The following is a 13,034-nucleotide window of genomic DNA, read 5'->3' as shown; positions in this document are numbered from 1 at the left end:
TGGAGCACCAAGCAGACATGCTCCAGGCGATACTAACTCTTCAAACTGAGCAGCTCCGTGCCCACCGTCCCTTGCGGCCGCTGTCACAAAACTCTTCCCCATGCTCCCCCCAGACACCAACACCACACGGATATCAACATTCTGGCTCCAGTCTATACCTGCGGCATTCCACTCCTCCCCTCTCACAGTGCAGCTCTGCACTACCCACTGCACTCCACACCCGTCCCTCTGCAGTTTGGCCCTGCTGAAGTACAGTACCCGCTGCACTGTACTCCAAAGGAAAAGGTTGGGTATGATCCCTGGACATATGTAAATCTTTAGCCGTTCCGGGACCCCACCTCCTCCTGGGACCTTCCCTTCCTCCATCTCCCTCACTGCTGATGCTATTTTTTTTTATTTGACTCTCTCCTCCGGTTGTTGTCTTTTAATAAAAATTGTGTTGGTTTGAAAGCAATCTTTATTCTATGAATTGAAAGCAAAAAGAGCCCTGCAAAGCAACATACAATTCTGTTAAACCAACATACTGCATCGTCTGCACCAGTCACCTCCTAGCATTACAAGCACTGCACTGCCGAGCATAGCAACAAATATTTGTGGCTTTCAGCTTCAAATTGCTGCCTCAAAGCATCCCTGATCGTTATGGCCCCGCGCTGTGCCCCTCTAATAGCCCTGGTCTCTGGCTGTTCAAACTCAGCCTCCACTGCTGAGCCTTTTGACATAGCCTTACCAAAGGTTTTGTCTCACTTATTGCTCTTTACCGAGGGCCACATTCTGCCCTCACATGTGCAAGCCCAACTCCAGATGGCTTCAGTGGGAGTTGCCCATGCATATTGTAGGGAAAAAATAGGCACAAAGCAAACAAGGGCAGTGATCAAGCAATTGAATTAATTCAGGACTTCAACAGGGAGATGTTAACTGCCACTCAAACACCACTGATTAAACTGTAAACTGAATGGAGGAACACAATGAAAGAAGGCAACAGCAGTCAGTGCTTCTTAATCTTTTTGATACCAGGGACCAGCTTGCTGCCTTCCTAAACTGTGTCAGGGAGATCTCAGGAACATGCGCTACTCCACGGTCCAGTCATTGAGAAATACTGCTCTAAGTTAAAAGATTCCAAGCAGAAATTCGCTTACTCAATCAGAGGACCATAACGAATGGAAGCTTTCCTCATTAAGTGTTTAAACTGACACTTAATGAGGAAGCCTTCCCTTCTTGTTCACTTGGGGCCAAACAGAGACAAGATCTGAGGTGGGGTGAACCCAAATGGTTAGAAAAGGTATCAATCTAGTACCCATTAGCAGAGCATTCTGTTTTCATTTTTTTAAGTTTACAAAAGGATTCCCTCCCCCTCCCACCCGCTCTGGACACTGCTTACCCTGTACAAATCTTGAACCAAATCCTAAGAGGTGCCAAGCATCTGCAAATTCCCAGTGAAATCAATGGAAGCTGCATACGCTGAGCATCTCTCCGAATTTAATCCTTTATGAAAAGCAGCCACCACTCATGCATTGCAATCACTCTGCAAAATGCAGCATCACAACCATTTGATATTGTCCTCTTCCTGTATGTTGCATCTAATACTATGAATGAGAATTCGAGTATCTGAGTACCTCAAACATTAATGTATTTATCCTCACAACACCACTGTGAGCTAGGGAAGTGCTATCATCCCCATTTTACAGAAGGGAAATTGAGGCTCACAGAGATTCAGTGACTTGCCCCAGGTCCCACCAGAAGTCTGTGGCAGGGCCATGTACTGAACATACTGCAAATCCCAGTCCTGTGCCTTAACCTCAAGCTTCCTCCTTTCCATCCACATTTTCAAGACTTTCTGGGACAATATTATGCCAACATTCATATCAAAGTTCATTGTTGAAATCAAAGCCATTTAGAGATTTGAATGCAAAAAGCAGCTCAGATGGCTGAACTTCTTAGTTGTTGCCAACACCAGTTGCCAAGCCACCTTTTAAAATGTGAAGTAAAATAAAGAAAGAGAAGTCTGCTCATACACCAAGGCCGTGAATGAAAAGCTTAGTCAGGAATGAAGTTCTACAAATGAGTTGTGAATCCCTGAAAAACCAGGTGTCATAAATATAAAGGGAAGGGTAAACACCTTTAAATCCCTCCTGGCTAGAGGAAAAACCCTTTCACCTGTAAAGGGTTAAGAAGCTAAAGGTAACCTCGCTGGTACCTGACCAAAATGACCAATGAGGAGACAAGATACTTTCAAAGCTGGAGGTGGGGGGGGAGAAACAAAGGCTCTCTCTTTGGTGTTGCCTTTGGCAGGACCAGAGCAGGAATGCAGGTCAGAACTCCTGTAAAAAGTCAGTAAGTAATCTAGCTAGATATGTGTTAGATTCTGTTTTGTTTAAATGGCTGAGAAAACAAGCTGTGCTGAATGGAATGGATATTCCTGTTTTTGTGTCTTTTTGTAACTTAAGGTTTTGCCTAGAGGGATTTTCTATGTTTTGAATCTGATTACCCTGTAAGGTATCTACCATCCTGATTTTTCAGAGGTGATTCTTTTACTTTTTCTTCAATTAAAATTCTTCTTTTAAGAACCTGCTTTTTCATTGTTCTTAAGATCCAAGGGTTTGGGTCTGTGTTCACCTAAGCAAATTGGTGAGGATTTTTATCAAGCCTTCCCCAGGAAAGGGGGTGTAGGGTTTGGGAGGATTTTGGAGGGAAAGACGTTTCCAAGCGGGTTATATATTTGTTAGATGCTTGGTGGTGGCAGCAATAAAGTCCAGGGGCAAAAGGTAAAATAGTTTGTACCTTGGGGAAGTTTTAACTTAAGCTGGTAAAAATAGGCTTAGGGGTTTTTTCATGCAGGTCCCCACATCTGTACCCTAGAGTTCAGAGTGGGGAAGGAACCTTGACACCAGGGTATCAACAGAAATGCTGACACCACTTCAGATGTAGTGACACTGCCAGAAAGCATTCGAGTACAAATGCTACCCCTCAGCACAAATGGAAATAGCTCACCCATCTGGCTAGTTCCTGCAGTCTTCATTAGTCCTTGCCCTGGAAAAACATTCACTAGACTTGTGTGGGACAAGTCACAGTAGTTAGCTCCATGCCTGGTGGTGTTTGCAGGATCAGCTCCGGGAGGAGACAGGATTTCTGATCCACCCCCCTTAATCCCTAGCAGATGATACTGATTAAAACCATCACTAAATCAAGACTAGTCTTTCAAGGCAGTTAAAAAAAGAGGCTAGAAGTTGTATGTGGGTGGAAAGGGAAGCTTCTACGGGAAATGGCTTCCATCCATACCTGGTGATGGTAATTCAGAACTCTTGAAAGAGAGAGAAAATATTAAAATAATAATACTTTGCCCTTCTATAGCTCCCTTCATCCAAAGAACTCAAAGCACTTTACAAACCTTAATGACTAAAGCCTTATACAGCATTTCTGCTAAGGAAGTATTACTCTCCCTATTTTACAGGGAGGCAATGAGAAGGGAAACTGAGGCAATGAGCGGCTGTGTGACTCTAGTAAATCACACAGCAAATCAGTGGCAGAGCCAGGAATGGCAATCAGATAGCCTGTCCTAGCCTCTCTCTCAAAATGGAGGTCTTACATTTATATAGCATCTTTTATCCACAAGGAGTGCTTCAAAAATCATTTAATGCACCACTGAACTACAGCCCAGCTAGAAGGGGAACAACCAGTTCACTGTACTGAGGGAAAAAGCAGGAATTTTTGCTCAGGACACTGGTGCAAACTCGCACGCCAATGAATAAAAGTTCCAGGGGCTCTTAATGTCCACACAGAGCCGACAGGGCCTTGGTTTTAAAGGCTGCATCAGAAAACCACGTGAAACTCAACAGATCTAGTGTGGAAGGAGGAAGCTCAAACTGCCAGGATTCTAACCTGGGGTGAAGAAGTCCAGATGTTTCAAACCTGATGCTTACACCAGTATGCGTACGTAAATACTTAGCATTTTTACGATACATTTCACCTGTAGAACTCAAAGCCCCTAACAAAGGCAGTTAAATGTTACTATCTCCATTTCACAGGGAAAACCGAGGCATAGAGGTGACACAGTACGTCAATGGTAGAACCAGAAACCCTGGCTTTCAGCCACTGCCCTATTCGTTGAGACATATCGCATGTCAATACATCAGGCTGCATTGCTGCCTATCAGTAGTCACAAGAAAAAATAAATTTACAACTAACAAAGATCAAGCGACTTCCTAATCTTCCTCCCCTCAATTTCTCTGATGGAAAATATTTCTCCTGAGAAGTTTTACATCCAGTTTAAGAGGGCATGGACACAGCCAAATCTTTTGGAGGGGGAAAAAAGTCTTTGTTTAAAATTCCCTTCCCGGCAGGCTGCACTGTTCTTTTGAAAATAACCATTTAAGACTTCCATGTGACCCTCTGTATGAAATCCTGTGTTGAAACTTTGCCCATAACATGCCCCTCGCCCATCCGTATGGGACGCACTAATTCCCAAGGAACTGTGTCTTTGGCTCTGCTTTTAGCATTTATCTTTCAGAAGAGAAAGAGTCACTTAGCCTATTACATCTCACTTGATATGCAGGGATTTGTTAGGTTAACAGGAGGAACAACATATGACAGTATTGAACACCTAGTTGGGGGTGGGGTAGCTTGCTGGTCATTTGTGTAAGTGGGCAGTGCTGGAGTTTTATCCCCATTTAATCCCATTAGTGCCTCTTAAGAGTCGAATCGTGTACGGTTGGCTAGGAATTCTGAATCAGGCAGGATAGTCTATTCTGAAGCAGCAGGATGCCAATATCTTCTCTTTTTGCTTCTGCGGAACTGCATGGCTCCTGCTGTGATGATGTGAGACCAGGGCCGGCTCCAGGCACCAGCTTTCCAAGCAGGTGCTTGGGGAGGCATTTAGAAGGGGGCGGCAATCCGAGTCCCGCAGCGGCAATTCGGCGGCAGCAGCTCTGCCGCTCTTCCCGCCATGGCGGCTTTCGGTGGCAGCTGCTTGGGGCAGCAAAATTGGTAGAGCAGCCCCTGTGTGAGACTGAGGGTCATAGTAATAAAAAGAATGACTGACACTTCTAAGGTACGTCTCATCCAAAGGTTTCATTAACACTTGCCAAACAGATTATAATATGTATATATGCATACACACACAGATCCCTTCCTCTGCTGTTGAAATGTGTACGGGGTTGGACATGGCAACCTTTAAACAGCACACAGCAACAATTAAAGATAGAATTCACAATAATAGCAGCACTAAGTCTTTAAAGAGCACACACCCCACCTCCATACAGCATTTCAGTGCAAAGAGAAAAATCTCTCTGGAGAAAAAGGAGCTTTTTAGCTGCACTTGCTAATACCTAAGATCTCAGATGAAGGAGAGGCTGAACCAGTGCTTCCATCACAAACCCCAGAATATGTTCTCTTAAATCAGCCATGAAAATTTGCTTGGCTGGAAACAATGCAGAAAAGGGCTAAGCAGGGAATGAATGATGCACTGATGTACTAAATTAGCCCCTTTGTTTAATTAAAATGCCTTTTATCATCTTTGGCCACTCAGTAAGGTTCATTAGTTTTGTATTTAAAGCTACTTCTGTTCACCTTTAGTTAAGGTTTGAGTAACAAGTTGAAACTTCAGCCTCTCTGTTAGGGTATTTCAATCAAACAGACTCTTAGTTTTATTTTTGTAGTTCAATACTAATAATTATTACTGAAATCATTTAATCATTAAAATCCTTTTATTTTAATAAGAGATAGTCCTGAATCAAAACTTGACCATCCCGAACTTTGAGGGGGGAAGGTTTTTCAAAATCCAAACCATGATCCAAATTTATAGCACCAATCCCAAATAACTTTGGATCTGAACCTACTCAAACTTGGGAAGAAGAGGGTCATAATCTCGATCCACATCTAAATGTTGATGGTTCAGTCCTACCTCTGGAATAACCAAAGCCACTGGCCATAAATATGGATAAAATCCCTAGGATTCATTCCTCTAAGGAACACTTTTCTTTCTCAAGTACAGCATTGAAAATCACCTCCAACTCCTTCATTAACAACTGTTATGCCCAATATATTGACTAATTCCTTCTTCTGTGATCAGTACTTTTAGATAATGTATCTTAAGCCCAGGCTGGCAAGCACAGACCTGATAGGAAGACCGTACACCACTCTGGCCATCTGAAAGTTCACATTAGGAGAAGTGCTTTTGTCCTAAGGAATAAACTCTGAAATGTATATGAGCATACAGAACCAGATTGCGTATGGCCCTCCGTGGGAGAAGAATACACAAGGAACTTTGGAGCCTGCACAGGAAAGGCAGCCACCACCACAGTGCTTAAGCTCAGACATCCCAAAGAGAGAGAAAGAATTTGGTACTGGTGAATGGTGCCAGGCTGACAGTGCTGGCAACCAGAATCTTATATTTACCCACTGTGCAGGTACAGCACAGGGCATAGCAGTGAAAGCTTCCCCGTGCTGCCTTAACCCTAATTCCATTTACACCACCAGTTCAATTGGCTGATCCAATGCTTGGCCTCTCTACTGAGACTGGCAAACAACGCTGCCCATTTGTGCTGGTTGTGGTGAGTTTTGTGAGGAAGTGGAGAGAGACCATGCAACATCCAACAGATGGCAACAATTTTCAGTTAACACTACACCTGGGCTATATCTCATTACCAATCCCCTGACCTATAAGCACTAACATTATTTTCATTATGTTTCATGGTACATTCATGATTTGAACTTTACACTCTTAGGCTTCCACCAAGTCAGTCTTGTCAATGTGCATCCCAGTGCTGCCCAGTGGACACTGATCTTCTGTTCCTTTAAACATTAATTTGATTGCAAACTACTGCCAGATCACATGAACCTTCCAGCAGCAAAGAAATTAATCTTAAAAGAGCACGAGTTAATAATCCCACCCATATACTCATAGAGGGCCTGATTCTGTGATATGTCAAGTGCCTTTAACTCCCATGTCAGCACCTGTTGCATTTTGATTTCACAAACACCCCTTTATCCATGTCTAGAAGCTCAGCAGTTGGCAGGATCAAACCCAAACTGTGTATCCATATCAACTCTCCAAGTATTCATAAGTATCTACTAGACCTTGAACTTAACTCTTCTGTTACATGTTCAGATATCACAGTGATAAACATGATAGAAATCTCTAGATAGACTTGCTTCCATCTGGAAATACTCTTTTTTTAAAAAGGCTCTTTATGACTATCACTACAAAGAGCACAGAGGGGTATAAAGCACTAAGGGGTGTAGAGGCAGTAAGAACCCTAGATTGGTCAGGCGGTGCGGCTAATGAAAGTAAAAAAAATGCTAACTGCTAAATGCTGCTAAATGCTAATGCTAAATGCTATTGCAAGTAGTGGGTTGTTTTGAGATTTAGGTGTGAGATTAGAGTGACTACAGCACTGGACTGAAACACAGAAGACCTGGCATGTATTTCTGGCTCTGTCACTAACCTGCTTTGATGACCTTGAACAAGTCACTTCCTCCCTGAACCTAGCTTGCTTCTCCCACGCTGTGCATCCTTCCCTTTTAGACTGTCAGCTCCTCAGACACTCTTACTATGGAGAAGTACAGCACAGTACAATGATGCCTGTAATCTTAGATGGACCGCTTGGTATTCCTAGACTGCTAATAATAATGGATTTGAAAATGCAGACATAATTAAGTTTAGAGAATACTGATTTTCTATATGCCCCATTCAGTTTCACTGTGAATTTTTCATGTTTCATGCTATATTTTTAGCACCTTGTGTTGTTCTCTATGTGAACTACAGGAGGTCTAACACCAGGTGTCACATCATGCATTTGATCTGAAAGTAGAATTTTCCCATAAAAAGTAACGGGGAAGTTCTATTTAAAAATCTCCATGGAGTGATCTAGTCACAAGAAATGATCATTCAGCTTGTAGCCTATAACAAAAACACCTAAGAGGCAGTCTCTACTTCAAGCATAGGCAACCTCAGCAGCCCTCACAAATTTACAGAAGCCAGTAAAACTGGAAGCCTTAAGACTGCATTAGGCAAACAAATAAGGAATCCTGGTTGGAAGATGCTTTTATAAAATTAAAAGAAATAGCTAAATATATTCCTAAGTATGTTCCCTTCTAAAGTAGATACAGATAGAATGAGTACGACCTGGAAAACAGTCACATCAGCACTAATTCTTTGAGTATGGTTTAAAAAAAAAAATTGATGTTAAAGTGACAATTGACTTCTTCCTCCATTGTAGCAGTATTGACTTTTATGGTGGTCCATGTGCAACTAAAGAATTACCTTTATTGGAATACCCCTTTAGATAAAAAAAAATATAGGAGGAAAGAATATCTTGATGACTATGGTCACGCCCAATACTCAGGGGACTGATATGTTGAGAAAGAAGGCACTTTACAGGACTGACAAAATAACAATGGTTAAAACAAAGATATGAATCAGAGGGGTAGCCATGTTAGTCTGTATCCACAAAAACAACGAGGAGTCTGGTGGCACCTTAAAGACTAAGATTTATTTGGGCATAAGCTTTCGTGGGTAAAAAAACAAAACCCCACTTCTTCAGATCCATGCATCTGAAGAAGTGGGTTTTTTTATCCACGAAAGCTTATGTACAAATTAATCTGTTAGTCTTTAAGGTGTCACCGAACTCCACGTTGTTTTTACAGATATGAATATTTTTCAGAAAACCAGTAAAATGCTTCTAGAGGGATGTAAATGGAAAGTTCATGAAGTTTGGCACACTGCTACATGATCTTTAAAATTCCTCTTTCACACTAGGTTACAGTTTAACATTAAAATAAGGCTCTGGCTCTACAGAGCATAAATGATTTCATTGTGTTCTCTGAATTTACTCTTTCAACATACCTTCCAATAGAAAGGCCTGTTGACAAGTGAAATCAATAGGAGCTTTAACATTGACTTGAAGGAAGCAAGAGCATGCCTGTTGTGCACAATGGGCCTGATCCAAACCCATTTGAAGTCAGAGGAGATACTCTCATACTCTCTTGATGGGCTTTAGATCAGGATCCAGGTCTCTTTAAAAATCAGGGTCCTGTCTTTAGTTGACTTGTGAGCCTTGTGTTGGGTTCAGATGAGCTTAGCTATAAAAGAAAACAGGAAGTATTCCATGGCTATGACCTCTGACCTGGTCTCTGTGAATTGATAACAAATTAGTAAATTTCCCAGTTGTATACAAAGCAACTGGAGAGAGAGTGCTGTGCAGAAACAGAGAAAGTCAATGGATCAGATGGCAGCAATGCAAGAGGAGAGGGAGCTAAGAATGAAGAGAGATAGCTTCTCAGAGAGCTTCCACATACCTCTCGACGAACCCTTCTGAAAGGGGAACAACTGTCATTTTAGACCCAGATTTAAATAACACGCACCTGACATGATCCAGCCTAATTTGCTTATGTTGGCAATGTTGTATCATGAATCTGAATGGATAGAGTATTTCATTTATGCTGTCAAAGTCATCTCATCATTGTTCGGTGCTTCCAGTGCTGGTTTTTTCGTGCTGGAAGTTTGGCACACATTTAGGCCTCAGGAATTTTATTGAGAGAGAGTTTACATTACAGACTAGCACCACTCATGACTCTGTGTGAAAGGGATTCTGATTCCAATAGAAACACTACAGGAAGTCCCTCATCTGGCTACTACTTCAAAAATTGAGAGGGGGTGGGGATGTGAGCCTGTTGAGCATAGAAAAAAGAATGGTCCAGTGGTTAGAGAACTAGCCTGGGATTTGGGAGACCCAGGATCCAACGCCTCTTCTGCCACAGACTGTGTATGACTTAGGCAAGTCACTCAGACATTTCTGGAAATTCTGTCCTAAGGCCTTGTCTACAGTGAAGTGCTGCAGCTGCACCACTGTAGCATTTTAAGTCAAGACACTATTTACACAGACAGGAGGGATTCTCCCGTCAGCTTGAGTTTTTCACTTCCTGAGAAGCAGGAGCTAGGTCGCTGGGGGAGTTTGCTGGGGGTTAGCTCGGTTTAACTGCGTCACTCAAGGGAATGGATTTTTCACACCCTGAGTGATATATAGATATACTAACCTCATTTCCCAGAGTGTAGACCAGGCCTACGTAACTTAGGAGCCTAACTTTCCCTACCTACATGGGTAAGTTATACCAGTTATACTGTTATAACTTCTCATATAGACCCTATCCAGAAAAAAAGTGTCTGTTTTCTTCCAGTTAAGTTTAAACCCCTTTCAAAGCAACATTAATTCACTTGGAAAAGCCCCTCCTATTCTGGAATAAGAATGTTCATATAGGAAGTCATACTGGTATAGTTGTATTGGTTATTATGGAGGAGCTTTGATTGCGGGGACTGAGATATCTCCAACACAAATGTGGCTAGCCGGGGTTGTTAGCTCATACATAATAACTATGAATTATCAAGGAACAAAAGCAAAATTTCTCAGGTAATGTACTTAACCTAGGGCCTCTTTGTATGATAAGTATTATTTATAACAAATACAACTTTTTATAAATAAATTTTTAAAATCAATTATCTATTAAGCATGCAATGGTTGCATCCTTACTTACCTAACACTGCTACAGAGCAGTGTGTCAGCTTCCCTGCACTCACTTACCTCGGAGTTTGAAGTATTTCAGATGGTTGGCAATGGCCTGCTCACCAGTCTCATCTGGACAAATTTTAACTCCACTAGGAAACAGGATGGACCTCTTCCTTCGAAACAACACATGCCTGTTGAGTTGTTCCTTTCCCATGAATTCAGTATGGTGTCTTGACTCAGGAGACAGCGAAGGGTTTACTAATTGCCCGCCATTGGGTTGAGTTGTTGGTGTAGCATCCTTACCCTCAATTTCCTCTGCAGCTGAGTAAGTTTCTGCTGTAAAATTAAACCATATGCAAGACTCAGCTGACAGACTTACACCATTCTATATATCACAACACCACTGCCCTGGATTTCTGGGCAGTACAGTTATAGTTGATATCCTGCAGTCCTTAACTTGGGCAAACCTCTAGTTGACTTCCGTGGGAGTTTTGACTAACCACCATAAAATTTGGCGAACAGGGATTTGTTTTTTCATTAGTCATTTTAAATGGGCCCAATTCTCCCCTCAGATGTACTGGTGCAAGAGGGCAGGGTAGCAGAGAAGGAGCTGCATTTATCATAGGAGAGGTGTTTGTGACTTCCCTGGCTCCTCTGAATTTACCATGTTATCAAGGAAATGTATGCCTTCCAGCTGAATTTTCATTTGTCTGGTTCATCGAGCAATTAAGTTTCACACGCTCACTTGGCAAAAGTTTAAATCAAGATAAGCCCAGGGTTTTACCTCCTGAGTGGTCTCAACAGAAAAACTGCTTACGAATTTGTATTTAAATGTGAATTTAGTGCTGGCATGGTGGAAAGTGCTGTATTGACCACCATGGAGACTCAAGTGCTCCATTTACATGCAACACAGGCAACAGCATAGGCCATGGCAGCAAAAGCCTCCCCCCACATTGCTGCTCCAACATACTTCACTCCTCACCAGGTGTGGCGAGTTCTGCCTTTATGGCCCATTCAGTCCTTGGCCTCTCTCATGTTGCCAATAAAGGTCTAAATCGAGTTTCAAATGGGTAGGTGTCCTCAACAAAGCTACCACTAGAGCTGGCAACTTTTTACGCCCAGTGGTTTTCTGACGCACTACAAGTAATCTACCCCAAGTATTCTGTCCTGACGATGGCTGGCTGGCCCTGTCTTTATTTTAAATCATTTTAACTTCTTTGCAGCATCTTGATAATGAACTATCAGCACTATCTCCTTGATCCTGCAAACACCAATGCACATGTTTAACCTTATATTTACACATATACCAGTTGGCCCATTGAAGTCAGGGGAACTACCCCTCTGAGAAAACTGACGTGTGCTTAAGGGCTTGCTGACTGAGAGTCTAAATAAGGAAAGAGAACAATTAAGCTAAGGGGTGGAAATGAGCTCTCTATTGCACGCTCCCTTTCTACACAAATCTTGTTTGATCTTCATATCTCTGGATTGAATTGTGAAGCCTGTCAACAATCAGCGATTATATCTCCTTCCCCCATGTAATTCATCACATGGCACAGTAACGAAAGAAAAAGGAGTACCTGTGGCACCTTAGAGACTAACAGATTTATTTGAGCGTAAGCTTTCATGAGCTACAGCTCACTTCATCGGATGCATACTGTCGAAAATACAGAAGATGTTTCCACGGTATGCATCCAATGAAGTGAGCTGTAGCTCACAAAAGCTTATGCTCAAATAAATTTATTAGTCTCTAAGGTGCCACAAGTACTCTTTTTCCTTTTGCGAATACAGACTAACATGGCTGCTACTCTGAAAGAAAAAGATTATCCTAAAGGCTTTAACTTGTTTTACCTTTATCTTTAATTAGCCCCCAAACACAAAAAGCCCACAACTTCACAGTGGGTGTGGGGGTGGAAAAGACCTGTCTAGTGGTAACCATAGTCAGCAAAATTCTCTATTATTTCATCAGATGACCCAAAACTATCCAATTCTACACATCCAGGGGAATATTGTTAGCAGACAAAGTGAGGTAGAGGAAGAATAATAAGGTATCAGAAACATTCACTACAGGAACAGTGATGATAGATTGATATTGTACTTTCAATCCAAAGTGCTGTTAAAACCATAGCCCTAACTTTGCACCATTAAAATTAACAGGAACTTTGCTTTTTATTTCAATGAATGTAGATGTAAGCCCCATATGCTCTACATACCCACCACCAAAATTCAGCCTCCTCTGGGGTGGAAAGCCACAGCCAGATTGTGCATAACCATCAGAAAGAAAAGAAAATGTTGGCTAGGTTCACTGTGGTAAACCCTTATTCTTTTAAGCTACAACAACATCTTAAACACCTATGCAAAGCTGCAGGATCTCTGATATTAAGACCTTTCTTTGTAAGTTATTAAGAAAAAGCAACAAATAAAAAACACTTTCATTGGTATTTCATGCAAGTGAAAACCTGGAAAAGGTCACATATCAAAATTTAACAGCCTATAGCTACATCTACTCAGTTACCACAATGTAAATCTAGAGTAACTCCA

The 13,034-nt window shown here is 41.9% G+C and overlaps 1 protein-coding gene across 5 annotated transcripts in view; it reads right to left on the bottom strand.

The window, feature by feature from the left end:
• Positions 1-13,034, bottom strand: part of IMPG2 (interphotoreceptor matrix proteoglycan 2) — a 94,690-nt gene that overhangs the window by 78,394 nt on the left and 3,262 nt on the right. For all 5 annotated transcript variants that reach the window (XM_073306870.2, XM_073306886.2, XM_073306880.2 and 2 more), the window contains exon 2: positions 10,572-10,832. In XM_073306870.2, coding sequence (XP_073162971.1) covers positions 10,572-10,832 — 261 coding nt within the window. The remainder of the gene's footprint in view (positions 1-10,571; positions 10,833-13,034) is intronic.

Source organism: Lepidochelys kempii, chromosome 1, assembly GCF_965140285.1.
Source record: "Lepidochelys kempii isolate rLepKem1 chromosome 1, rLepKem1.hap1, whole genome shotgun sequence".
In the NCBI taxonomy this organism is placed as follows: domain Eukaryota; kingdom Metazoa; phylum Chordata; order Testudines; family Cheloniidae; genus Lepidochelys; species Lepidochelys kempii.
The sequence above is the reverse complement of the archived record's forward strand: the minus strand, read 5'-3'. Positions and strand labels throughout refer to the sequence as shown.